This window comes from Schistocerca cancellata, chromosome 7 (assembly GCF_023864275.1).
Source record: "Schistocerca cancellata isolate TAMUIC-IGC-003103 chromosome 7, iqSchCanc2.1, whole genome shotgun sequence".
Classification (NCBI taxonomy): domain Eukaryota; kingdom Metazoa; phylum Arthropoda; class Insecta; order Orthoptera; family Acrididae; genus Schistocerca; species Schistocerca cancellata.
The window spans coordinates 224,871,936-224,898,410 of record NC_064632.1 but is presented as its reverse complement, the minus strand read 5'-3'; the positions used below and the strand labels follow the sequence as shown (position 1 = coordinate 224,898,410).

General features: G+C 37.0%; 1 protein-coding gene across 2 annotated transcripts in view; it reads right to left on the bottom strand.

Annotated features, from left to right (window-relative positions):
* Positions 1-3,567: 3,567 nt before the first annotated feature.
* Positions 3,568-26,475, bottom strand: part of LOC126092173 (lipase member H-like) — a 57,182-nt gene continuing 34,274 nt past the window's right edge. For both annotated transcript variants that reach the window (XM_049907648.1, XM_049907649.1), the window contains exons 3-7: positions 24,450-24,586; positions 18,231-18,476; positions 13,263-13,445; positions 4,611-4,761; positions 3,568-3,774 (exon numbers count right to left, since the gene is read on the bottom strand). In XM_049907648.1, coding sequence (XP_049763605.1) covers positions 3,717-3,774; positions 4,611-4,761; positions 13,263-13,445; positions 18,231-18,476; positions 24,450-24,586 — 775 coding nt within the window. In that variant the 3' untranslated portion in view covers positions 3,568-3,716. The remainder of the gene's footprint in view (positions 3,775-4,610; positions 4,762-13,262; positions 13,446-18,230; positions 18,477-24,449; positions 24,587-26,475) is intronic.

Here is a 26,475-nt window from a genome sequence, read left to right as displayed (position 1 = left end):
TTGTATACTTGTATTATATCTGTCTTATGTAACTGTGACTCGTTCCACATTCATGTAATTTATCACAATATGGATTAATGGAATATGAAATAAATAAAAATAAATAAAAATTCCTTTGTGGCATTACAGAGTACTGATTGCATTAATTCTTTTGAGGACAGTACTGTGAACTTTACTCTTTGGTTCCTTTTGCATCCACAGCTAACCTCTTATTTATCCTTTCCAGGGGCTGTTTAATATTATTATTTTAGCCACAGTTTTCCTGATCCTATTATGACCACAACTGTTGTATAGATAATCAATGAACTTATCAACTGTTGCTTAGGAAAAACACAACTTCCACACTTGTTTATCCAAAGATTTCCTCCTGAATAATAGCCTCTTGTGTATAGCATAATACTGTCTTTCTTTTGGGTTTCCATCTGAATATTTTAATACAGTTTAACTAATTTCAAATTTCAATCTTCATTTTGTTCTCTTCTCATGTGCTTACAAATATCTCTAATCAATCTTTCAGCTTTTAAACCCTGTAAATTAAATAATCTTATTTCACCTCATTTACGTAATAACTGTCATAATTTCATTTTGCCTGCTGTCATTCTATGAAGAGCAGTCACAATTATGTTATCTTTCACTTTATGTATCTAATTTGCACATCAAACTGCTACAAATACAAGACCCATCTGACCAAACTAGGATGTATAGCCTCCACCACTGTAGAAAACTTGACTTCGTGTTTTGTGCCCCAACAAATATCCTCAAAATTTTTGCAAACCAAATACAATGGCAAGTGCCTCCAATTTGGATGTGTAATAATTTTTCACTAGAGCATGTAAAAACCTGCTAGCAAAAGCAACTGTTCAGTGTCCCATAACCTCATCTGGTTTTATTATCTACATGACTTCAAACCCCAACTTGAGTCAGTGCTCATACAAACTGCAAATAAAAGTCTGGATGGTACAACAACTTACTGCTAACTAATTCTCTCTTTTTTTGAAAAGTCTCTTCACACTCATGTCCAATCCCACACAACATTTTCCTTTAATGAAGTACCTGAATGAGGATGATTAAATTATTGGTCAGTCACAATTTTCTGTAGTATCTAAATAAACCAAACATTGCTTTCAATTAATTTCTGTTTTTAGTTGCTAGGGAATCTGGTACCACTTTCACTTTCCTTTGGTCAGGTTGTATACCCCTTTCATAAGTTGTATCACCAAAAATGACATTTCTTTCCTTACAAACTCAGACGTACTTAGTCTTAAATAGCTATTGTCACACAGCAGTGGTACTCAGCCAACACTGGAGAACTGTTCATCCTTCCTGTTTTATTATTGCTATTAACACATATCAATCAAACAAGTATTGCTCTACACTAATTTGGGAGCACTGTCTCAAATGAATAAGTAAAATTTGGTGATAACTAATGTATGTGGAGCCAATCCTGTGATAAATGATTCAAAAGCATCTATTTTGTTTCCTTAGCCTTGTACATTGTAACACAAAAATGACAGACTAATGCAGAATGAATGAAAGTCTGTGTGTGGCAATTATTAATCAAAAGAATAATGAACTACATCCATAAACACTTGTATAGTGGTCCTTTATCTTAAAAAAGACCTGTAGTTGTAGTCTAGGGCAGATGTATCCTCCTCCTTACAAGCTTTGCCACACACTTCAATTATCAGGGAAATTACTTCACCTTTCCCAGTTATTAACATGTAGTTCATAGTTTGTGTGTTCTTCACAGGTCATGTTACTTAGGTATAGTAAAAATACAAATAGTTAAACTTAACTCATGTTTTTTAGCTCAGAATTCTAGAATTATACTTCTTTATCTACACATGACAATTGTGGCTGATCACAGTGCTCAAGTGTGTTTGCAAACAACTGAAATTACTGAAGTTAAACAAGGCTCCAGTGCTCAGTGGAATCTGTATCAGATTCCATACAGAATTTGCAATGAAGTTAGCTCCATTTTAAGCATGGTACACCATAGATCCACTGAACAAAAGAAAAAAAAGCCCAATGGTTGGAAGAAAGTGCAGGTCACTTCCGTCTAGATGAAGGGAAGCAGAAGTGATCCATAAAAGTACTGTCGAATCTCACTGATGTCTATCTGATATAGAATACTGAAACGTATTTAGTGCTCAAACATAATGGGATATCACAGAGAGAATGACCTCCATGCAAAAAACCCTGGATTCCAAACATGTGAAACCCAAGTTACACTCTTCTCACTTGATGTCATGAATGCCATGAGTCAAGGTGATGAGGTGGATCAAGACAATCAAGTGGATCAAGGCAGTCAGATGGGTGCAGTATTTCTTTACTTCGAAAATCATTTAACTCAGTACCACATCAATGTTCAGTAGCAAAACTACCATCAGATGGGTTATTAAAGAAAATTTGTGACTGGGTTGATGATATTTTGGTAGCAAGGCTACAGCATGTTATCTTGGATAGAGAGTCATAGACAGATGGAAAAATGACATCGGGTGCGCCACAGTGTAGTGTATGATGACCTTTGGAGTAATGAGATGGCAGACAATATTTACAGAAACTTTAGATTTATCCTGATGATGGAGTTATCTATAATAAAGATAGCTACACATATATCCAATCAGTTTTTGATTTTATTACTGTGTGGTGCAAAAGTCTTGATTTAAATGTACACAAATATGAAGCTGTACACTTCACAAAATATCATATTATCACACAAACTCACAGGTATAATACTCTGTATGAATATGAAAAAAAAAATGAGCATGTAGGCTCAACAGCAGGTAAAGCAGGTGATAAACTTTGATTCACTGGTGGGATACTGGGAAAATCCAGTCAGTATCAAATGAGTCTTTTTACATAGTGTTTATGTACCACTATCTTTGAATACTGTTCAGGTGTTTGGGTCCATTTGAAATATAATTAATGCACAATATTGAACATATTCAAAGAAGGGCAGCATGAATGGTCACTGTTTTTTTTTTTACTCATGGTAGGGGGTCACAAAAGCTTTAAAAAAACCTGAACTGGCAGACACTAATGGAAAGATGTCAATTATCACCTGAAATCCTACCTATAAAGTTTTAAGAACCAGTTTTAAGTGGAGAATCTAGAAATCTAATTCAGCATCAGATGGTGAAAACAAGGTTAGATTAATTACACTGGGCACAGATGCATTTAAGCATTCTTCCCCTGCTCCAAACATGACTGGAATGAGAAAAGGCCATAACATATGGTACTGTGCTAAGTACTCTCTTCAATGCACTTTACAGTGTTTGCAGTGATTGTATGTAAATGTAGGATAGGAGTCAATGTGCTACTATGCAAAGAGTTTAGCCTAGTTAGCTCTTAGTCTATGTACAATAGCAATTATATCTATGACTTTGTTATAACTTTAGTATCTATATAATATTTCTTAATTTGTAGTCACCATATAGCTTTCATATTTTGCATCTAGTACATTCCTTTGGCTTGTGCAGTCTTGGTTTGCATAGAGTAGGCCAGAAATAAATAAATACAACAAATAGTGTCACATTTTCTTTATTATTTAATGTTTTACACTGTGGTAAGAGAAGTAACTTCTTTCTTTATTTAGAAGCCTCCTTCAACTCTTTTAGTTCACATGATGATTCAGATGAGAGTAGAAATGAGAATAGAATCAGCTGTAAAAATAGCCAGAATCCTGGTTTTGTAGACCACCACAGTTGAGTGCCTTATCCTTGGGCATACGGAGGTGCGCCATTAGTTTTTAGGTAGAATGTTCCAGTTGTCCTACAACAAACCACCAGCAGGATTTACTTGTTATAATAACTTCGTATCTAACATTATACAGCACAAAATGGATGTGTGGAGTCAAATATGCAAAGAGTTTAGCCTAGTTAGCTCTTAGTCTATGTACAATAGCAATTATATCTATGACTTTGTTATAACTTTAGTATCTATATAATATATAGTCTTCTTAAACATAATTAATAAAATAAGTTCTCTCATGTTATTTTTCTTCAATCTGTCAATGGGTTTATTTCCTCTCATAAACAGGAGATCTGATTCCACTGCATAAAGTCTACTGAGAAATACTGAAAAAGTTTACTACAAAATTAATGTCAATGGAGGCATTTAATGTATTTATTATACGTTGCCCTTCAGCTATGTGAAATCCATCATTTCAATATTTATTTTGGTTTATTTGGTTTACTATCATTAGGTTAAATATCAATTTACTCTATTCTGGCAACTGTCAAACTCAACTAAGAGCTTATATGAAATCAAATGGTAAAAGAACCTATTTTCTTTTCAAAGTATGGTATTAGAAATGCCTCATATTCAAATCAACAAATTTTATGACATGTTATACCTCTGTTTCTATTAATATATTTAGACATTATTTGAAAACAGACAAAAATAGAAGTGTTTGATCCATCATTATAAAAGAAAACAACAAGCAATGAGTAAGGTAAAAAGTATGTTATTGATACTACTGTTTCACTAAACCATGCATTAAAACATGAAAAAATCCATCTTGACTGAAGATTTGATTTTTGTGAATGTTTATAACATACTTAGAAAGTTTTTGTACAACTATTTCAACTAATTACAGTAATACTAACCCAGGTGGGGTGGGAGCACCCATTGCCACTTGAGCATTTCCATTGCAGTTTCCATTTTGAAAATTATTCCAACTATCACACTGATAGCTGACAAAAGCAGAAGATGTGATTGACTCAGCATACAACTCATAGGATCGATTATGACTGCACTCTGGGAAGTAATAAAAGATGCATCAGATTCCAAGAGATAATTTACTTAAAACAAGATACTATATTATCATGTATCATAATATGTTAGGCTCTGAAGTGTTGTCGGAAATTATAACTGCTTTCTCATTTGGGACTGTGTGTAACGTTCTTGTGTCATTTTGTTAACTTCACAATATTTTTAAAATATGATTCAGATGAAGTGCACTTATTTAAGCCATGATTGTGGCAAGACTATGACAAGCATGCACGTAATACTGATTCTCAAGGTTTTGAATGTGGTAGTTCAAAAAACGAAAAAGTTGAAAAGGTAAGCCTAAGGAAAAGCAGACCAACTACAAACAGTGAACATTTGATTGCTAACAAACAAATTGTCCTTGTCTTGTGTTCCATACATTTAGAATATTTGAACCTATATACTTTAGGAAAAATTCCATCCTACTGACATGACTTATGCAGAGGAAGAGTAGTGACAAGATTTCAGAAAATTATAAACAAACAAATGCTTGAGAAAAATATGTATTTTGATAACATGATCAAATAAGAGTAATCATAAGCTCAGATTGGCTGCCAAGAGTGCGGGATATAGATGACCTTCCTGATATTTCAGTGAAATGATTTTGGAAGATACAAAAAACCTATAAAAATGCACAATGACACAGCACTGTCTAATAAAAGTATTTATTTACAACTTGCTTCGGTCATAGACCATCTTCACAGCAGAAAAATGTCAACATTACAAGACATACATATCTTCAAGCATATCGAACAACATGGTCAAGTCAAAACACGAGAAACATTTAAAATAGGTATTCAGTACCAAAACTATGGCTTGATCAATAGCAAGTGAAATACTGGCTGTTGATCGAGCCATTGCTCAGATACTGAATACCTATGTTAAATGTTTCTCAAATTTTAACTTGACCATATTATCCTGCACAGTTGAAAACACTTATGTCATATCATGTTGATATTGATAATTGTTCCACTGTGAAGATGGTCTATGATCAAAACTGGTTGTAAATAAATAATTATATAAGACAGCACTGTGTAATCATGTATTTTTCCAGGTATGCCAGTGGTGTTAATGGTTGCCTGAAAAGTCTGTTTGACAAAGATCCTAAATTAAGATGACTGCATGGGATATGTGCTGTCTATCTCTAATGACTTAACTTCTTTGAATTCCATAGTAACTGGAAATTTAACTGGTATTAATGCAGACTAACCAGTACACTGTTCTTTTTTTTCCAGTCAGTGTTTCTGGTCAGATGAAACAACCAAATGAAACTAGTGTCTCCAACCACATGAGCTATATGAATATTTCTCAAAGACTCTCTGGGTTTGGAAGGTTTCACTCAATGTGAGAAAAGTGGCTGACACAACTCTCTGTTGCTTACTTCAGTTACATCAGTTACTTCAGTTACATCAGTGTTTCCATTCACTCTATGAGTTTGGGTAATTTCACTTAAATACTTTTCCGGCCTTTTGGGTTATAAATAAAGCATGATTTGGTTGTCTACCTTTTTAGATACTAATAATACATCTTATATCAAGGAGAGGTGAATAAAAACTATTTATAAAGATGTATTTTCCAAATTTATGTATTTATTTACTTAAACATAATTTTTTCATACTTCTGGCATTAAATCGGATTTTTGCTTCATTTGGGAAAGTTAATAACATGTGCTACATTCTAAATTTGTGTTTAAATAAATGAACAATCAATTTTTTATTTAAATTTACTGATGCTCTCTCTCCCACTTTCCCAGTAGTTTGAAGCCATCACCTAATTCTCGTTTGCTAAATGATGAGATGACAAGAACAAAAAGCATATACCATACAATGTTTTAAATTGTTTGGTGAATTAATCACTTCCTTTTTAAGCATATGCTGTCACTTTTCAGAAGAATTGTTTTAAATGATGAAAAGAAGAAAACTCAGTATATAATTAAGTGAATATGTATAACGCTTATTTTAACTTGGCATACCCTCTGAAATATCTTCACATTCCCTCTGCGGTATGTGTATGTGTATGTGGTCATATACTACTACTTTAGTTCAATTACTGAGAGTTCTAGAGACTGGTTTCATTCAGAAGTATGAATTTATAGCTGAGTCAGCTAAAACAATCAAGAGTGGTTTCAGTTGAAAGAACAAATACATGGTTCAACTGAGAAAGCTGCACATTGGTTTCACTTGAAAAGAAAGAATGAAAAATTCAGTCAGTATGCAAAATTGCAACAGACTTTGTTGATAGTTTTCATTTGGTTGCTTCCAGACACTGGTTTCACTCAAAAGAATGAATGAATAGTCCAGCTGGTATGTAAAACTATAATCAACTAGACTGATTGATTTTACCCTGTTGCTCCCATAAACTGGTTTTACTGAAGAGGAGGAATGATCTACGAAATACTATGGTGGCTCATGTCTGTATCTGCATTGCAGTCTGTTGCTACTTCGTGAAGTGATATTTCATTGATGTTGTTCATAATACTGGTTACATTGAATATCTTCTTATGGTTGCATGTTCATTGATTCATGAAGCAATGGTCCTGCTATGCAGTGCCAATAACTGTACCATGGAGCTCTGTCACCATCTGCAGAGTATTGAGGGGTGTACGTGAGCCTGCATTTACTATCGACCAGCTATGAAAACATATAACCACTTTTTAAAGAACTCTTCTGTATTTAAGATTTTCATAAACTATTACAACTTAAGTGAATAGATAGCTCATTCACAACATGCTCCTAGCCAGTCTTGACATGATAAATCAATGAATGACAGATAGTAAGTATGAGATTGCATAATACAGACTCTTTTGTTGTGGGGCTAGCACATTGTCATCAGTCAGCTTCTTCTCAGGAGTCCACAGCATCCCCTGTACATGACTGGGAAGTGTAAATGACTTCTCCATTGCAAGCAAAGACACTCGCTTATCGTTGCATCTTGTTGATGCACTGTGCTCACATTTCTCCTTTCATGTCTGCACATAAATCCAAAAAAATGTCCACATAATGGGCAGTTCTTGTTTTACTACTAATTAAAATCATGTTTCTCCACAAATATCTTTCACTGATAGAGTAGAAAAGTTTTTGATGTTTCCAGAATGAGATTTTCACTCTGCAGCAGAGTGTACGCTGATATGAAACTTCCTGGCAGATTAAAACTGTGTGCCCGACTGAGACTCGAACTTGGGACCTTTGCCTTTCGCTGGCAAGTGCTCTACCATCTGAGCTACTGAAGCACAACTCACGCACGGTACTCACAGCTTTACTTCTGCCAGTATCTCATCTCCTACCTTCCAAACTTTACAGAAGCCCTCCTGCGAACCTTGCAGAACTAGCACTCCTGAAAGAAAGGATACTGCGGAGACATGGCTTAGCCACAGCTTGGGGGATGTTTCCAGAATGAGATTTTCACTCTGCAGTGGAGTGTACACTGATATGAAACTTCCTGGCAGATTAAAACTGTGTGCCCGACCGAGACTTGAACTCGGGACCTTTGCCTTTCGCGGGCAAGTGCTCTACCATTTGAGCTACTGAAGCATGACTCACGCCCGGTACTCACAGCTTTACTTCTGCCAGTATCTCATCTCCTACCTTCCAACTTTACAGAATCTCTCCTGCGACTCTTGCAGAACTAGCACTCCTGAAAGAAAGGATACTGCAGAGACATAGCTTTGCCACAGCCTGGGGGATGTTTCCAGAATGAGTTTCGATCGGGCACACAGTTTTAATCTGCCAGGAAGTTTCATATCAGCGCACACTCCGCTGCAGAGTGAAAAACTCATTCTGGAAACATCCCCCAGGCTGTGGCTAAGCCATGTCTCCGCAGTATCCTTTCTTTCAGGAGTGCTAGTTCTGCAAGGTTCGCAGGAGGGCTTCTGTAAAGTTTGGAAGGTAGGAGACGAAATACTGCCAGAAGTAAAGCTGTGAGTACCGGGCGTGAGTCGTGCTTCGGTAGCTCAGATGGTAGAGCACTTGCCCACGAAAGGCAAAGGTCCCAAGTTCGAGTCTCGGTCGGGCACACAGTTTTAATCTGCCAGGAAGTTTCATATCAGTGTACACTCCGCTGCAGAGAGAAAATCTCATTCTGGAAACATCCCCCAGGCTGTGGCTAAGCCATGTCTTTGCAGTATCCTTTCTTTCAGGAGTGCTAGTTCTGCAAGGTTTGCAGGAGAGCTTCTGTAAAGTTTGGAAGGTAGGAGACGAGATACTGGCAGAAGTAAAGCTGTGAGTACGGGCGTGAGTCGTGCTTCAGTAGCTGAGATGGTAGAGCACTTGCCCGCAAAAGGTAAAGGTCCCGAGTCCGAGTCTCGGTCGGGTACACAGTTTTAATCTGCCAGGAAGTTTCAAGTTTTTGATGTGTTGATATATTAAATAACATTTACCACTACAATAATTAAACTGATACAAAAAACTACATCCAGATGAGTTGATTATTTCCCAATAACTGACTGAATCAACTGTTTTGAATCATTTGTTCCCACCACTAGAATTCTGCTCTTCCCAAACAGTATCTTAATCATTGTGCCATCTCAAAGAAAACACCCAAACAATGATATAACTACTATTACTATGTTGTATGGTTGCACATATGATATTGGACAGGTCAAGAGAACATATTTGCAAGTAATTTTTAATAAATTGGTGTACATTATTTTTTAATGAGGAAATTATCTATCTTTAACAAAACAGTAAATACAAATGTTGTATAGTAAAATACAAACAGCCAGTACAAATGTAATAGTAAAATAATCCAGTATATTTCATAGACATGCACAGTGTATAACAATCCAGTATATTTCATAGACATGTGCAGTATATAATTTTCAGACCTAATGGAACATTTATTATAAAATTGTTTACAATTTTAACCTCTTTCAAAAAAAAATGATAAACTGCATAAAAGCATTGGTCCAAGAGATATTTTTTTGACTTATGTATTAATGCTCTTGGGTTCTTTGTTGCTTTGATTTCATATGGTAAATTATTATACATTTGTATCCTAACATTTAAAACACTTTTTTGGTAGCAGGTAGCTTTGGACTGAATCATATGTAGGTCAGATTGCTGCCTTGTTGCATAGTTATGAATATCTCCATTGAATTTTAATGTGCAGTCATTGTTTAATAGGTATGACTTGACAAATGAGACGACATTATAAATGTAAGCAGAGGGTGGTGTCATAATGCCATTTGTTTTGAAATGTTGTCTACATGATTTGTTATGTCTTAGGTTACATATTATGTGTATTGCCTTTTTTTGTATTTTGAAAATATATCCACCCCTAGTTCAGTTCCCCCAAAATATGATTCCATACTGTAATGTAGAGTGGAAGTAAGCATAATATACATTTATGAGAACAGATTTTGTGACTGATTTTTTGAGTATCCTTAAAATGTAACAGAAAGTTGATAGCTTTTTTGAGATATAATTTGTGTGATTTTCTTGAAGCCATATGCCAAGAAACTTGACAGCATCCCCACACGTAAGGTCTTGTTTATTTAGAATCACATTGGGTATTTCTTGTTTTTTGGATGAAAGTCTGAAGTTGATGTATGTTGTTTTCTGTATATTTATAATCAGTTTGTTCTCGTTGAACCATTTGCTGAGTGATGACATAAGCAGTTTAATTTTTTGGTTGTGGTCCTCTGTATCAGTACCTGTTATTAGTATACTCGTGTCATCAGCAAATAGTGTGATATGTCCTGTAGCAAGCTTCATGCTTCTGGCATCAATGCATAGCAGAAACAGTATGGGTCCCAGGATTGAGCCTTGTGGCACACCATATCTAATAGGCATTGTGTCAGAGGAGAGGACAGTACATTGATGGGTGGTTGCATTCTTTTTTTCAAAATTAATTTCAACTTTTTGTAATCTGTTTGACAGGTAAGATTCTAACTATTTGTTTGCAGTTCCTCATATACCTTCATTTGCTAGCTTCTTAAGGGGTATGGTATGATCAATTACATCAAAGGCTTTGGATAAATCTAAAAAGATACCAGTAGAGATTTCCTTATTATCCAGTGCTTTTAAAATTTTGTTGAGACACTCATAAATAGCTGTGGTAGTGTCTTTTGTTTTCTAAAACCATGCTGGTGTTTTGTTAATGAGGATAGTTTATTTCTAAAGTCTTTCAGTCTGGTGTAAAATAATTTATCAAATATTTTTGAGAATGAGCTGAGTTGTGCTATGGGCCTATAATTGGATACATCATTTTTAGGGCCCTTTTTGTGAAGTGGGGTAATTTTAGAAGTCTTTAGTAAGTCAGGGAAAACTCCATTTGTAAAGGGTGCATTTATTATGTGGGTTAGGGGTTCTACAACGGATTCTCCACATTTCTTCACGATTAAATCAGGAATGTTGTCACTGCCACTGGAGTACTTATTCTTTAGTTCTTTTATAGCTGTAAGTACTTCGGTATTGGAGACGTTGTGAAGAAACATTGATGCCTGTACTGGTATGGTTTCCATTAGTGTTTGGTGCTGAGTATTTGGTCTGTGGCAGTTTTTCTTTATCAGGTTTTCTGCTATTTTGCTAAAATAGTCATTAAAACTATTTACTATTTTGTGTGGATCTGATGTGACTTCATCATTTAGGTTTAGTTTTAATGTTTTGTTTATAACACACTGCTTACTGTTTGTTTCATTTTTTACAACTGTCTACAAGCCTTTCATTTTATTGTTAGATTCCTTTATAAATTTATCATTGTATAATTTTTTTGCTTGTTGGATTACTTTTCTGTAGACTGCAAAATAGGTCTTACAATATGACCTGAACTGATCATCGACTTCATGGTGTTTAATGTGATTTTTTAAGTCAGGCTTTTTTTGGCTGGAGTTCCTTATCCCTTTTGTTACCCATGAGTTTGTGTGTTTGTTTCTGATTTTTCTGGATTTCAGTGGAAATGCAGTGTTGAAGTGGTGGAGAAATGTTTCATGGAAGGAATTAAATATGTAGTTTACATCATTTTCTTTATAGACCTCTGCCCAGTTTTCAGCCCTTAACAGATAGTTAAAAAGCCTCATATTATCATCATTGAATTGCCTTTGCATTTTAGTTTTTGTGGGATATTGTCTTGTGTAATTTAAATTCGCCACTAGTATTTGGGATTCATGGTCACTGTAACCTGTTCTGATGACTTCGATTGAGTGGTGTAGTTTGTCTGTGTTTATGAAAATCTGATCTAGAGCTATTTTTCAATTTTTTGTGATTCTGGTTGGTGTGTTTTCAGTTGGGGATAAGTTGAATGAATTTGTAATATTCAACAATTCATCTTTGTTTTTTCCAGGTGTGAGGAAGTCAATATTAAAATCTCCATCTTATTAATAGATTTTTGTTTAGTGAGTGAATTTTTGTGAGTAGTGCTTTGAGGGAGTGATTGAAGGCTTGGATGTTCCCATCAGGGGCTCTATATACATTCAGTATCAATAGGTTATAGTCTGTTAAGATAATTAAGGAGAATTCAAAGTCTGTTTCTATTTGCATATTATTGTACTTTGTGAGGCTTTTGTAGCTAAGATTTTTTTTGACATAGATTGCTGTACCACCTCTCTTACTTGCCAGAGATCGCACACAATTCTGAAATCAGAATGATTTAATTGCTATAACATGCCTGATCTATTGCACAAAGTTCATTCCAGATTTATATCCTCCTTACTGTTGCAGTTCTAGTACATGTTAGTGGATGCTGATGTTACTGACAGCATGTTTCTGGTACCCTACTTGCAGGCAACACTGGTTTCAAAATAGTAACATGCAAATTGTTTCTTAAAATCTACGAGGGTGTGATGAAAAGTAATGCCTCCAAAACTCTTCAAAACTTTTAGAATAAAACAAACATTATTAAAATTCTCTCTCTTTATTCTTAACCTCCACATATTTATAGCACTCTGCCATTAGAAGGCTCTGAACTGTAGCTTATAACATGGCAGTGTGTAATGTAATTTTGTCGGTGCATGAGAAACAGCATGCCGTAATTGAGTTTCTAACTGCAGAGGAGTTCATCCACAAATGTGGCACCCTCTCCTTCTGCATGATCATGCCAGACCACACACAAGTGCTGTGACATCTGCAACAATCTGACACCTAGGGTTCACCATCATCGGTTATCTTCCATACAGTCGCAACTTGGCCTTGTTTGATTTTCATCCGTTTCAAAAACTTAAAGAACAATTTCAAGGTCTTTAGTTTGATAGTGATGAAGCAGTGAAAGCAAAGGTGAGGTTGTGGTTCCATCAACTATGTCAAACATTCTACAGTGATGGTATCAACAGACTGGTCTCTTGTTGGGAGAAATGTGTTCACTGCCAGGATGACTATGTTGAGAAATAAATATGCAGACATAAAGAATATAAACGTAGAATGTTTTATTGAAAAAGCTTTAAGAGTCTTCACATAAAAAACTTGGAGGCATTACTTTTCAGGAGACCCTCATATTAGCTAGAGAAAATGTATTCACAATTTAATAAAACATTTGGGGAAATACTGAAAGTGCCTCACCCAAATCAACAGCAGAACAGCCTTCCTGAAATGTACCACCATTCGGAAAAAAGTCTGCGTGACCAAGTGGATCAGCCCACCCCAAGGTTGAGGTGTGGATGACCTCAACAAATGCTGCATCTGATGAATCAACACGATCTGCTGCTGCTGTGCTTCCAAACAGTAGTGCTGCAGGATCCATAGCTGATGAAAGCCAAATGAAAAAAATGTAATGATTATTTTTTTTGTTAATTACATAGCCTATGTAATATGATAACACACAAAGAAATGCAAATATTTTTATACCAATGAAGAATGCACATTGTACTTTCCACAAACCACTACAATATTGAATTATTTATTCTGTATTTATTGTCATTTCTAAATTCACACTATACAGTTCCATGGCTTTTGTGGGTGGCACACACATGCTGTTTTAATGATAACTCATACCAATAGCTGTATAATTTCCATGCTACAGAAAGATATAATAATAAGTATTTTGTTCTTCTGCACCTGTTAGGCTCAACAGCTATAGGCATTCAATGCATTTTTATGTATATGACCAACTCGAATAGGTTACAGAGCCCACTTATGAGGGACAAAATACATGGAATATTCATGTCATATTGTGCAGTCAGCACCTTCCTGCATTGGTCCACATTTTGTTCCACTTGGTCAGCATATGCTATTGTTATTAAATTAATCACAAATGAGCTGCTGCCCATTAATTTATTGTTGTAAATGTACGGCTGTCCATCAGAATTTCAACACCAGGAAGGAAAGCAAATAACAAAATCGTACTTACTGTGCATCTAAATTGCAGTTTGAATAATTTGTTGGGACTATACAAGATGATGAATTTAATACAAAAAGCTACCAACTCTGACATCAACAATGGCTCTAATCTGACTAGGCCTTGCATCAAGTTGAATCTGGGTGAAAGATATTGGTACAAGGCATGGTCAAAAAGTTTGTTTTTCTTAAAGAATCTTTATTTACTCATCAACATCAACTTTGTCCCCTTCCACATAATTCCCCTCAGATATAATGCACTTGTCCCACTACTTTTTCCAACCTTGGAAGCCCTTCTGGAAAGCACTAGTCATTATGGATTTATAGTGTTCAGCTCCTTCAGCAGTTCTGTTTTTATTTCAACAATACTGGCAAAATGACATCCTTTCAGCGATCTCTTAATTTTTGGATAGAAAGATGTCAGAGGGGCAATGTCTGGCAAATACAGTGGCTAAGTCAACATAATGGTTTTGTTTTTTGCCAAAATATTACAAACAAGCTTTGATGTATGAGCGGAATCATTATCATGATGCAATTTCCATGAGTGGTTTTGCCACAACTTTGGTCATTGTCTTCAGACTGCTTCAAGCAATTGATCGATAACTTATTGCCAATATAACCACAAGGTGCGAACTCATGATGCGCTATCCCATTGCACAGTGAGAAGTACCTACACATGTGATCAAACTTGTCGAATTTTTTTCAGATTTGTCTCTTCAGGCAGCTACCATTGGGAAAATTGGGCCCTGACTTCCATGTCATACCCATAAACCCATGTTTTGTTACTCATTAAAACCTTCTTTAGAAGTTCTGGATCATTGTTGACACATATGTTTGAGATCGTATTTGGTCAAAATTCAACAATTTCGGAAAAAACTTTGCTACTACACATTTCATGCGCAAACATCCTGATGCCAACATCATCATTTACCTCACTGATGGTGATTCAATCATTTTCCAGAATCATTTTCTATATTTCTTCCAAATTGTCATCATTAATTGATGCGCTAGGGCATCTAGGGCCGTCATCGTCTTCATGTACTCTCAAGCCTCTTGGAAATGTTATCACTCATAAACTCTAGTTTTACTCATAGGACATTTGCCAAAAGCCACAGTCAACATTTTGAATGCAGTACTGTGCTTTATTCCATTTTTCAAACAAATTTAATGCATATAATTTACTCCATCTTTTTCCAAAGTAAAAATTCACTGAGCACCTGAAAACACGTATAAACTTTCCAACTATCAAAAATGAGCTAAATATTCAAAATAGCTGAAAATGCAAACATACATCGGGAGAGTGTGTGCCATAAAGATAAAAATTTTGAAAATCTTGAAAATCAAAAGTATAAAGCCCACGAAATTAAAAAATTCCCATTACTTATTGATCACAACTTGTATGTGATCTCATGCCCATTCCAGAGTTTATCAGTCTTAGAGGTGGCTTGCCAGTCTCTTGGCAACCATTGACCAAATGTTTTCTGTGGGAGAGAGATCTAGATACTAAGGGGGCCATGGCAACAGTGGAATACCCACTGTATTGCAGTGGGTCAGGACATCATGGTGAGCAAATGGTCTTGCAAGATAATTTCACAGAGATGTGGAACATAGGACACAGCCACCAGTCCTATCAGAAGTGTAATGTCTGCTGTCCAAATTACTGGCTATGAGAACCAGAGATGGCCATGTAGTGTGCCCATAGCACCCCATACCACCGTGGCAGGTACTGGGGCCTTATGATTATCACAAATGCAATATGACAATGTCCATTCTCCTTGTATCCTCCACACATGGATATGTCGATTGTGATGCTGAATGCAGAACTGCAACATGTTTGAAAAGATGATGTGATGCTGCTCTTGAGTCCAGTGTTGCCACTGGGTGCACCAGTCAGTGTGCCTCTCTCTGCTGCCACAGCAATGAAAGCTGCAACAACAGTTACCATGCTGACACTCAGTGGTGCTCCAGATGTCACTGCACTGTCCCTGTGAATACTTGTCTTGCTGACTATGGCCTTCCTGAACCCAGTGATTCCACATTCACATAACGGTTGTGGTATCACAATCATCATGAGCAGCAATACTGCAGAATGATAGTTTGGAATCTTCAAATTCCAGGATATGCTAGTAGATGTTTCTAATTCTTACATGGAGCAAAACAGAATTTTCTTTTTTTAAAGACATTTCAAATGTATTTTTTGACTTATAGACACCTCCCGCAAAATCTTTCCATATATGCAGCATGTAGATGACTTTATTCCTACCTACTTTGTGCGAATGTTAGTAATTTGCATATCCAAGCACGCCAATTTTATATTTACTCACCATATACCCAAGATGCTGAGTCACAGATAGACACAACAAAAAGACTGTCAAATGGATAAGCTTTTAGCCAAAAAGGGCCTTCATCAGAATTAGACATCACACACACACACACACACACACACACACACACACACACACACACACCAATACACACACACACACACTTTCCGTCGTTCAGTTATATGTTTATTGCATGCTGTCTTCGTGTTGCTGCAATTTCAATGGCCAACTGTGTATCAACAAAACACTGTTAGGAGCTGTGTAAGGGCCTTTATTGTCATGTTTCATGTGGTACTCTGTTACTATAAGAATTGAACTTGAACTATTGGTGTTTCTCCTTGGTAGATTTCTATGAAGTCACAACTGCCAGTGAAGAACTCTTGGTATTTCTCTTGAAGCCACAACTGACACTGAAATTTATACAGATCTAACAACACTTGGTTCAGAAACTGGAACTAAACACATGGGACATTCCATTCTGAAAGTCATTAGGGAATTCAGTATTCTAAGATTCACATGCCAAGGGTGTGCCAAAAATACTAAAATTCAGGCATTATCTCTCACCAGGAGTAACACAGTTACCAACAGCCTTCACTTAATGACCGAGTGCAGTACTGTTTGTGAAGAGTTGTCTGTGCTAACATGTAAGCAACACTGCATGATATAACTACAGGAATCAATGTGGGACGTAAAATGAACATATCCCTTAGGACACTGTGGCGAAATTTGGCATTTTTGGTCTATGGCAACAGATGACCGATGTGAGTGCCTTTGCTAACAGCATGACATCACCTGCTGCATTTCTCCTGGGCTCGTGTCCATATCAGATGGACCCTAGATGACTGGAAAACCATGGCCTGGTCAGATGAGTCCCAATTTTGGTTGGTAAGAGCTGACAGTAGAGTTTGAGTGTGAAGCAGACCCCATACCATGTTGAGTTGCTGCACTACACTGGGAAAAAGCAGGTCTGACACAATATTAGGAGATATCACACAACTTTTGTCACCTCAGTGTAATCATCCATCACAGTTCTGGTGCATCATAATCAGTCAATAGAGCAACACAAGAAACCCAAACTTGACTATCAGTAATTGTAACAAGGTGATAAATACAGACAGATAACACTTCAGTTTCCAAAAGACATTTCTAAAACACAAGATACAGAATTTTTTTAAGGTACCGATACTGTCAAACTTAAGGTGGAAATATTTTGATAATCAGGATGTTGACTAATAATTGCTTACAACCTGTTGAGCTATGAAAATACATGAAGCTGGTATGAAACAATACTATGAGATGGAAAGCTGCTGCTCACCATATAGCGGAGATGTCACACACACACACACACACACACACACACACACACACACACACACACACACACACACAATCCAAGTCACACACATGACTGCAGTCTCAGGCAACTGAAACCACTGGTGGAGACTGCAGTCATGTGCGCGCACATATGTGTGTCCATTGTTGATGAAGGCTTTATGGCTGAAAGCTTTAACTGTGAGAGTCTTTTTGTTGTGCCTGTTTGCGGCTCAGCTTCGTAACTATATGGTGAGTAGCAACTTTCCTTTTCATAATACTGTTACATTCCACCCTGGATTTTCCATTGTTTGAAGCTGGTATGATATTTATGTATGAGGAGTGATAAACAGATTTTTCAGGCTCTATCAAATTCTTTTAAAATTTTCAACTGCAGCTGGACACTTAAAGAAATGTAGAAACATGAGATTCACAAGTGTGTCCTATGAGTATCAGTAGGTATAAGGGACTTGAACTATAAGTAAACATATGCCTCCATTTATTCTGGAATAGTAGTCAAAACTTTGACATGACACTCTTTGGACACTAGAATATTTACCAATTATTCTTCCAATTGTTGCAGCAGCTCTGTTTCCAGCTATTCCTGCAACATGTGCTCCCAGACTGTGACCAGCAACTTCCATATTACCAGCATTAGCACCCTGCTGCACCAGAAAGTCAATGAAACGTGCAACTATCTGACCAACCTCTGGCACTGCATTACGAGCTGGTACATACAAAATATTGCTTGCTGGTCCTCTCCAATCCACCATTATTACATTGTAATCTCCAGCCTGTATCCAACCTGTAAGGCACAAATTCTAAATCAAAACAATAGAGAAACTATTTTACAACTAAGAAGTTGTAAATTCCATGTTCTTCATAATTTTCAAGGAAAAATATTGAAAATAACTGCATTGCTAATCCATAAAATACCACATTTCTGAATCCATGAAATAAAGTTCACAGAACAGATTTAACTCTCATTCTTGTACATTATATTACGTTACATGAATAGCACTCTATGGAACCTGCCAAGAGGGATATCTAAAACGTGGAACAAAGTTAACTTTATGAAATACTATACTGTTAGAGAGTTAATATTAATTAGTAGCATATGTTTGACATGTTTCAGTTAGCTATGTTTATTTTTCCTGTTTATATGCACAATGCGTTATTTATTTCAGAGTTCTGTGATGACACTTTGAGACAGCAATGTCACTGTCCAGTCAGTCAAATAGCACACATATAGAAGATAAAGTGAGCAAGCCCACTTTACATGTGTTGCGGCCACATGTAGTAAGCATTGCTTCATGCAGTGGAGAATGCCAAAACAGAGGCATGCTGGCGATTTAAGCATTGCAAAGTAAGCTAGTACAGATAGCCTTGCTGACAGCAGCTGCTACCAACAGGCTGATGCAAGGACACACACAGACTGAAGAGAGTGCTGAGTAAGGAGAAGTGAGGCCAGCACGCTAAGTTACGCTGCAATGTACTGTGGGAGTAATAACAAAAGCTACCACCGAGTGTAAAAAATGTCCTCCTGCTGGATATAAATAGTGAAGCACAGGCAGCAACAGACAGAAGCCATTAGGAAGCAGTTCAGATCTGAGGATGGACACGGTCCAAGTCCGAATGTTCAATCTTCGTAGGTGACGAATCCGGAAGTCTGTTCCAGCTCGCAGGAGTCATCTGTTTGCCGCCAGATGTCAACTTCAGCTCTGGAGGTTGGCCCGGGTTCGGTCAGCACCATGGCTGACTAACTACAGCGAGAACTTCCAGCAGGACCGGCCGCAGTGCGGTCTTGGTCACAGGGGCCGCCAGGGACTGACGCCCGGACCTCACGGCAACCCGGCCCCACTACGCGTGGTCCGTCCATGATGACGGGAGCTCGTGGACATCGCGACTGACGGCTTCCCAGCTGCCGGTGCAGCAGGCGTCAGCAGCTGACCTCATGATGACGCAGCTCCGAGTGGCAATGAGTTCACCTCAACCACAGGGCATCCTGGTTTCAGCGGAGCACTGGTGGCCTAGTGCGATCAGCGGTGCGCGTTGCACGCATTGTCGGAGAATCTACACAGCAGCAGCCAGGCGGAGGGATCCACAGGGCTGGGCAGCGATGATGAGGGAGAAATTGTAAAGAAAGTTCAATAAATAATTGTAAAACTCCACGCTGTCTTAGTCTTTGGCACAGCCACTGTGTCTGCTGCTAACAAGTAACAAACGGCCATAACAAGTCGTGCAGAAGCCGTAAGAAGTGGCCATCTGTCATAACAAGTGGCGAGAAGGTGTAACACATGCTTGTAGATATATTACATATTACCATACATATTGATGTCAAGATACCTGTGCTTGTCTAGCATAAAATGAGTGGACTTCCCCCATCACATTAAATATATCATTTAATTTTTTATTTCATCTTCCGAATAAAAAAGGTTTAACACTGCCATCATGAGCAGTTCTCTCCTACTTGAAAGTGGTGTAATATTGATGTCAAGATACCTGTGCATGTCTAGCATAAAATGAGTGGACTTCCCCCATCACATTAAATATATCTGTCATTTTTTATTTCATCTTCCGAATAAAAAAGGTTTAACACTGCCATCATGAGCAGTTCTCTCCTATTTGAAAGTAGTGTAATTTGTATTCTCTTCCATGTTTCATATATAGCTCTTTACTTTAAAAAAGTTGCAACAAATTATATTAAGTTTAGTACTGCAAGCCCTTCAGTTCCAAATACGCATCTCAAGCAAATTCTACTGTGCACAAAAAACTAGTTATTTTGATACAATAATTATTTATTTTATTTATACAGATTCATTTGCAAATACAGTGTAGAATTACAGGTTTTGTTTGACTTCTAACAATTTTTTGCAAGTTAAAAGAAAAGGCTTATGAGTGACAGTAACAAATTTAATACAATAGTTGGATTTCTATTATCTGCACTCTTTGTTTTCTTTGGAGTATAGTACTATCTATCTCCCTTCCCAAGGCTGTCTTTTGATGCAACATAGCTCTATCACATACAACATTTTAATAAGCAGTGTTCGTTGAGAGATGACCAATATTGCTGGATATTGGTCTAATGTCATATATTACCTTTCTGTAATGAGAAACTGCAGATTCTTACCATGTAACTATAGAGCCATTGCTGCACTGTATACAACTGAATAAATATTTGGGGATAAAGTTTATACCTCACCCAGGCTCTCTGGTATTTGCAGGAAGAGGATCATTGTGAGCAACTATTTCTATCATGGCCCACATAGAGTCATAATGGTTGGATCATTGTTTCTACGTCTACTATCTACATGACTACTCTGCAGTTCACACTTATTTTAGCGCTTGGCAGAGGTTTCATAGAACTTCTTTCAAACTATTTTTTGGGCATTTGACTCTCAAATAGCATGTGGAAAAAATAAACATTTAAATGTTTCTGTGTGAGAACTGAGGTCTTTTCTCCAAACATAGTTAGGAGGCAATAAAATATTTTTACATTCAGAGGAAAAAACTAGTGTTTGAAATTTCATGGAAATATCTCACAGCAATGAAAAACGGCTTCCCCAGTGACTGCCAACCCAACACTTGTACCATATTCATGACACTCTCTCAACTATTTCACAATAGTACAAAATGTGCTGCTCTTGTTTGAACTTCCTACATGTCCTCCATCACTCCTATCTGGTAAGGATCCTAAGGATCCCATGCTACACAGCAATATGCCAGAAGAGGACAGACAAGTATAGTGCAGCAGTCTCTTTAATTGATTTGTTGCATCTTCTAAGAGTTCTACCAATAATGTCCTCTCCACAACATGCAAATATGCAATGATTCCAATTTAAATTGTTCATAACTATAGCCCCTAGGTATTTAATTGAATTGACAACCTTTAAATTTGTGTGATTTATTGTGTAACTAAAATCAGACAGTTTGTAAATAATACAGTATTCACCTAATAAAATTTGTGTGTTCTTAAAAAAAAAAAGTAGATGGATTTTCTTCTCAAACAACCTCTCATTTCAAGAGTATGTAAGCAGTAAACAGAGGTTGCAAATTGTGTCTGTGCAGCATTAGCAAACACTTTCCATCAACTGATATATGCAGAACAGTGATTCCCATTGTTTCTGTGACCATAACCCATGAACGTAATCAGCTATTAGCCAGTACTCCATGTCCTCTTCCATGCATCCCTCCTTCACCACGCCATTATCAACATTAGTGCCTAACCAAACTTCATGATGAAAGATAAATGATATTTAGGGCATTGTATTAAATCATGAACTAAACATACTTCTAAGATCCTACAAAGATTATGTGAACTTGCTCCACTTCCAGCAGCAGTTTATTGTAGTTCACTGGAGCAACAAAGAGTACCTACTCACTGGAAAAAGTACAGATTGTTTCCATTTTCAAGAATGATCATAGGACAAATGCACATAATTATATTCCTGTATTGTGGACAGCAATCTGTTATAGAATTATGGAACATGTTTTATGCTCGAGAATTATGACAGTTTGGAAAATGATAATTTCCTATATAAAAATCAACATCAATTCCATAAACAGAGATCTTGTGACTCAGCATGTTCTGTTCCTCCATGAGAGTCACATCATCATAGACAATAGCGCCATGTTCCTTCACTTCGGAAAGGCATTTGACACAGTTATGCACTGCAATTTTGTGAAAAAAATTACAAGCTTACTGAATATCAGATCAGATTTGCAACTGGATTCAATACTTCCTTGCAGATTGAATTCAAAAAGCCACTGTTAACATAACAAAGTTAACACATCTAAAGATAATTTCTGTAAAATCCCAAGGAAGTGAGATGGGATTGTTACTATTTATAGTGTATATAAATTTTCTATTAGAAACCATCAGAAGTTTTTTAACCACTGTTTGCAGATTATGCAATTGTCTACAAGAAAGTAGCACTGTCAAAAGCCAGTATTGATTTGCAGAATGATCTACACAGCATTGATAAATAGTCGAGTCTCTGGCAGTTAACAATGAGTGTAAACAAATGTAACATACTGCAAATACATAGGAAAAGAAAATGTAAAACAAATAGTAGGAAAAGCAGACACAACACTGAGATTTATAGGAAGAATCTTAAGGAAATGTAGCTCATTCATGAAAGGAGTGGCTTACAAGGCACTTGTGTGACAGATTGTTGGATATTGTTCATAAATCTGGGACCCTTACCAGGTAAGACTGATAAAAGGGACAGAGAAAGAGAGAGAGAGAGAGAGAAAGACAGAGAGAGAGAGAGAGAAGATTCAACAAAGAGTGATCATTTCATGTCAGAATTATTAATTTGGTCGGCATAAAAGTGTTGCACAATGCATAGGAGGTTTACTGCTGAAATTTCAAGAGAGTACTTTCTGACAAAAGTTGGACAACAAATTTCTTCCCCCCACATACATCTTATGATATGACTGCAATGTGAAAATCTGAGAAATTAGAGCTAATATGGAGGCTTACCGACAACCTTTCTCCCCCTCCACCATTTGCCAGTGGAACAGGGAAAGGAGGATCAGTTAGTGGTACCATAAGTACCCTCTGCTACACACTGTATGGTCAATTGTGGAGTCTGACATAGATGTAGATGTACTGCTTATTTCTAACAACCATTTTTTTATAGAGTGATGAAGCAGTTCTGAATGCATTGCAAGTGCTACCTGCAACACCTTCTCAAAAAAGAAAGCTAATTATCACATTCACAACCTGTAACTTCCATGGCAAAGTTTCATATGTTAATGCTCATACTTGAAAAAATAATTACTGGCAACTTATATAATAAGTAAAACAGTCTTAAGAAATACTGATATTGTTAGTGATCTTGATGCCACTGATGATGACCAACCAGCAGTGGTAGCAGGCATTTCAACCAATAACCCTTCTCCAGCATAAGTGTGGAATAGTGCCTTTCTGTCCAATGGTGATGGACTGCCAATGGTTTCCACAGGAAATGAGCTACCAGCGTCCCTTCTTCTGCATCAGAGTGGGAATATTAGCCTATGACTATAGCCCACCAATGGTAGCCATATGAATTTTAACCAATACTATCACTTCTCCAGTACGAACGCCAGAAAACTCTCCCTTTATAAGTGGATGCAACACTCGTCTCTGACAGTGTTCTACCAGTAGTGGACATGAAAAGATCCCAGCAGAGGGGTCGAAACGTCAAACATTTTAGAAGAAACATGACGCAGCCTAATAACCCAGAAGACTTTAACTTCAGTGCCAATGACCACAAAAGCCTGCAGATGTACATAAAATGCTTGAAACATCCTGATATTTTCAGGCCAACAATGTCAATACATTCCTCACACATCGTAAAAGTGCACAGTCATCTCTGAGGTTCATATTGATTGCATTTCCAACACTAATACAACTTTTGACAGTAGGGAGATAGGATTATTGTATCATGTCTCTTAATCAGACACAAATTAAGAATATTAAACAATGTTAAATAAAAATTTGGTTACTTAAAATTTAATGGGCTCATTTTACATAATCATTTCTGGCATTTAAATAAATATATTTTCGTACCTTTTATGATTACCATTAAATGGACTCTAATTTGAAATTGGCATAAGGCTTTCAGATCAAAAAAATAAAAATGTTTTAACTGATACAATGTATATCCATATAACTGTTGGACATTTACACTAGCATTATGGCCAGCTTTTGTTTTTGTGTACATCTTGTGCCTACTGATAACAAGAAGCACTTTTCTATGTTTATCTGATTCTGTTTAAAAATACTACTTACCATTACGTATTGCCACTAAGTTGTCCTCACTAGCTAGCCACCCATGAATTGCAAATCTTGTGGGACGTGAAGCACTGAAGGGACCAAGAGAAGAGGCATCTCCAATTGTCACATACTGGGGACTTGTTGGGTTTGACCTCCATGAAATGAATATCAGTAATGCATTATCTTATATGATACTGAAGAAGCCTCTAAGTGTTGTTCACATGTATAATTGAAGAAAGTAAAATTTATTTATCTGTTAATTTGTTAATTGCAGAATTGCATAAACGTATACTTCAAATAATCCACAAAAACAGGAAAGATTAAATTAAGGAGACTAATCTAAAAACAAATATAGCACAGTAAACTGAGAATTCCATAAAGTTCATCATGAATGACACTCACCATCTATATGGGAGGAGTTAGTAATACAGCAAGAAAACATTTGTAACTGACTTACTTTAAACAAATCACTCATCACTGTTTATTACCACATTAACATTAGTATTCCAGAATGAAATTTTCACACTGTATTGGAGTGTGTACTGTTATGAAACTTACTGGCAGATTAAAACTGTGTGACAGATGGAGACAAACTCGGGGCCTTTGCCTTTTGTGAGCAAGTGCTCATTCTGAAAACATCTCCTAGGCTGTGGCAAAGCCATGTCTTTGCAATATCCTTTCTCCAGGAGTGCTAGTTGTGCAAGTTTCGCAGGAGAGCTGTTGTGAAGTTTGGAAGGTAGGAGACGAGGTATTGGCGGACGTAAAGCTGTGAGGACACGGCATGAGTCGTGCTTGGATAGCTCATATGGTAGAACACTTGCCCATGTAAGGCAAAGGTCCCAAGATGGAGTCTCAGGCTGGCACCCAGTTTTAATCTGCCAAGAAGTTTCAACATAAGTATTGTTTATGCCACTAAAATCATATATTCCTGGATTTGCTATTAGTGATCAAAACAGGCATTATATGAGTGAGCTATTCTAGAGATGGAAGAGTTACCAACTTCAACTAAAATGCTGCTCTTCTAATGTTAACTTGTTAATCTGTCCATAGTATACCTGTTTAGCTACAAATACAGTAGCGTCTGGAATTTTTTAGTTCCAGCACTAATAATAATACCCTAATTGTCACCAGTAATTACACTTCTGACAAGCTGTTTAAATACGAGCTAAATATTTATATCTCATATACAATGCATGTTTTTAAAGTAAGTACTGTTGTGAAATTAAAAAAAGACGTGCTAAGATATCTCAATAATTTTATTTTTACATGAAAGCCTGTACCTTAATCTACTCTTCTACATAATTTCCATCAATGTTGAGGCACTTGTCATAACATTGTACCAGTTTTTGAATACCCTCCTCATAGAAGTCTGCCACTTGACTTGTTAACCACTGCATCACCACTGTTTTCACTTTGTCATCGTCTTGAAGACGCTGACCGCACAGGTGTTTCTTCAAGTGCAGGAACATATGATAGTCACTGGGCGCAAGATCGGGGCTGTATGGAGGATGATCTAGAGTTTCTTTGGTCTGCTTCACCACATGCAGACAGGCATTGTCTTGCAGCAAAATGATGTCCTTGCTCAACTTCCATGGACTGTTGCTTTGATTCTGGCGTGACGTAGGCCACCCATGTTTCATCGCCTGTAACAATTTGGCTTAAGAAATCATCACCGTTGTTGTGGTACCGCTCAAAATGCTGTCTAAATGTTTGGTTTTGTGCACATCCGTCAACACTTTCGGTACCCAATGGTGCGCACAATTTTCGGTAATTCAAGTGCTCGGTCACAATGCCATACAAAACACTCCGAGAAACATTAGGAAAGTCATCCCACAAGGAGGAAATAGTAAAGCATCTGTTTTCTCTCACCTTATTGTCCACTTCCTGCACCAAACTTCCATTAACGACCGAAGGACGTCCACTCCGTTGTTCGTCATGCGCATTTGTGAGGCCATCTTTAAATGCTCTCACCCTACTTTCTTACAATTCCACCACTCATAATGTTTTCTCTGTAAACTGCACAGATCTCATGATGAATATG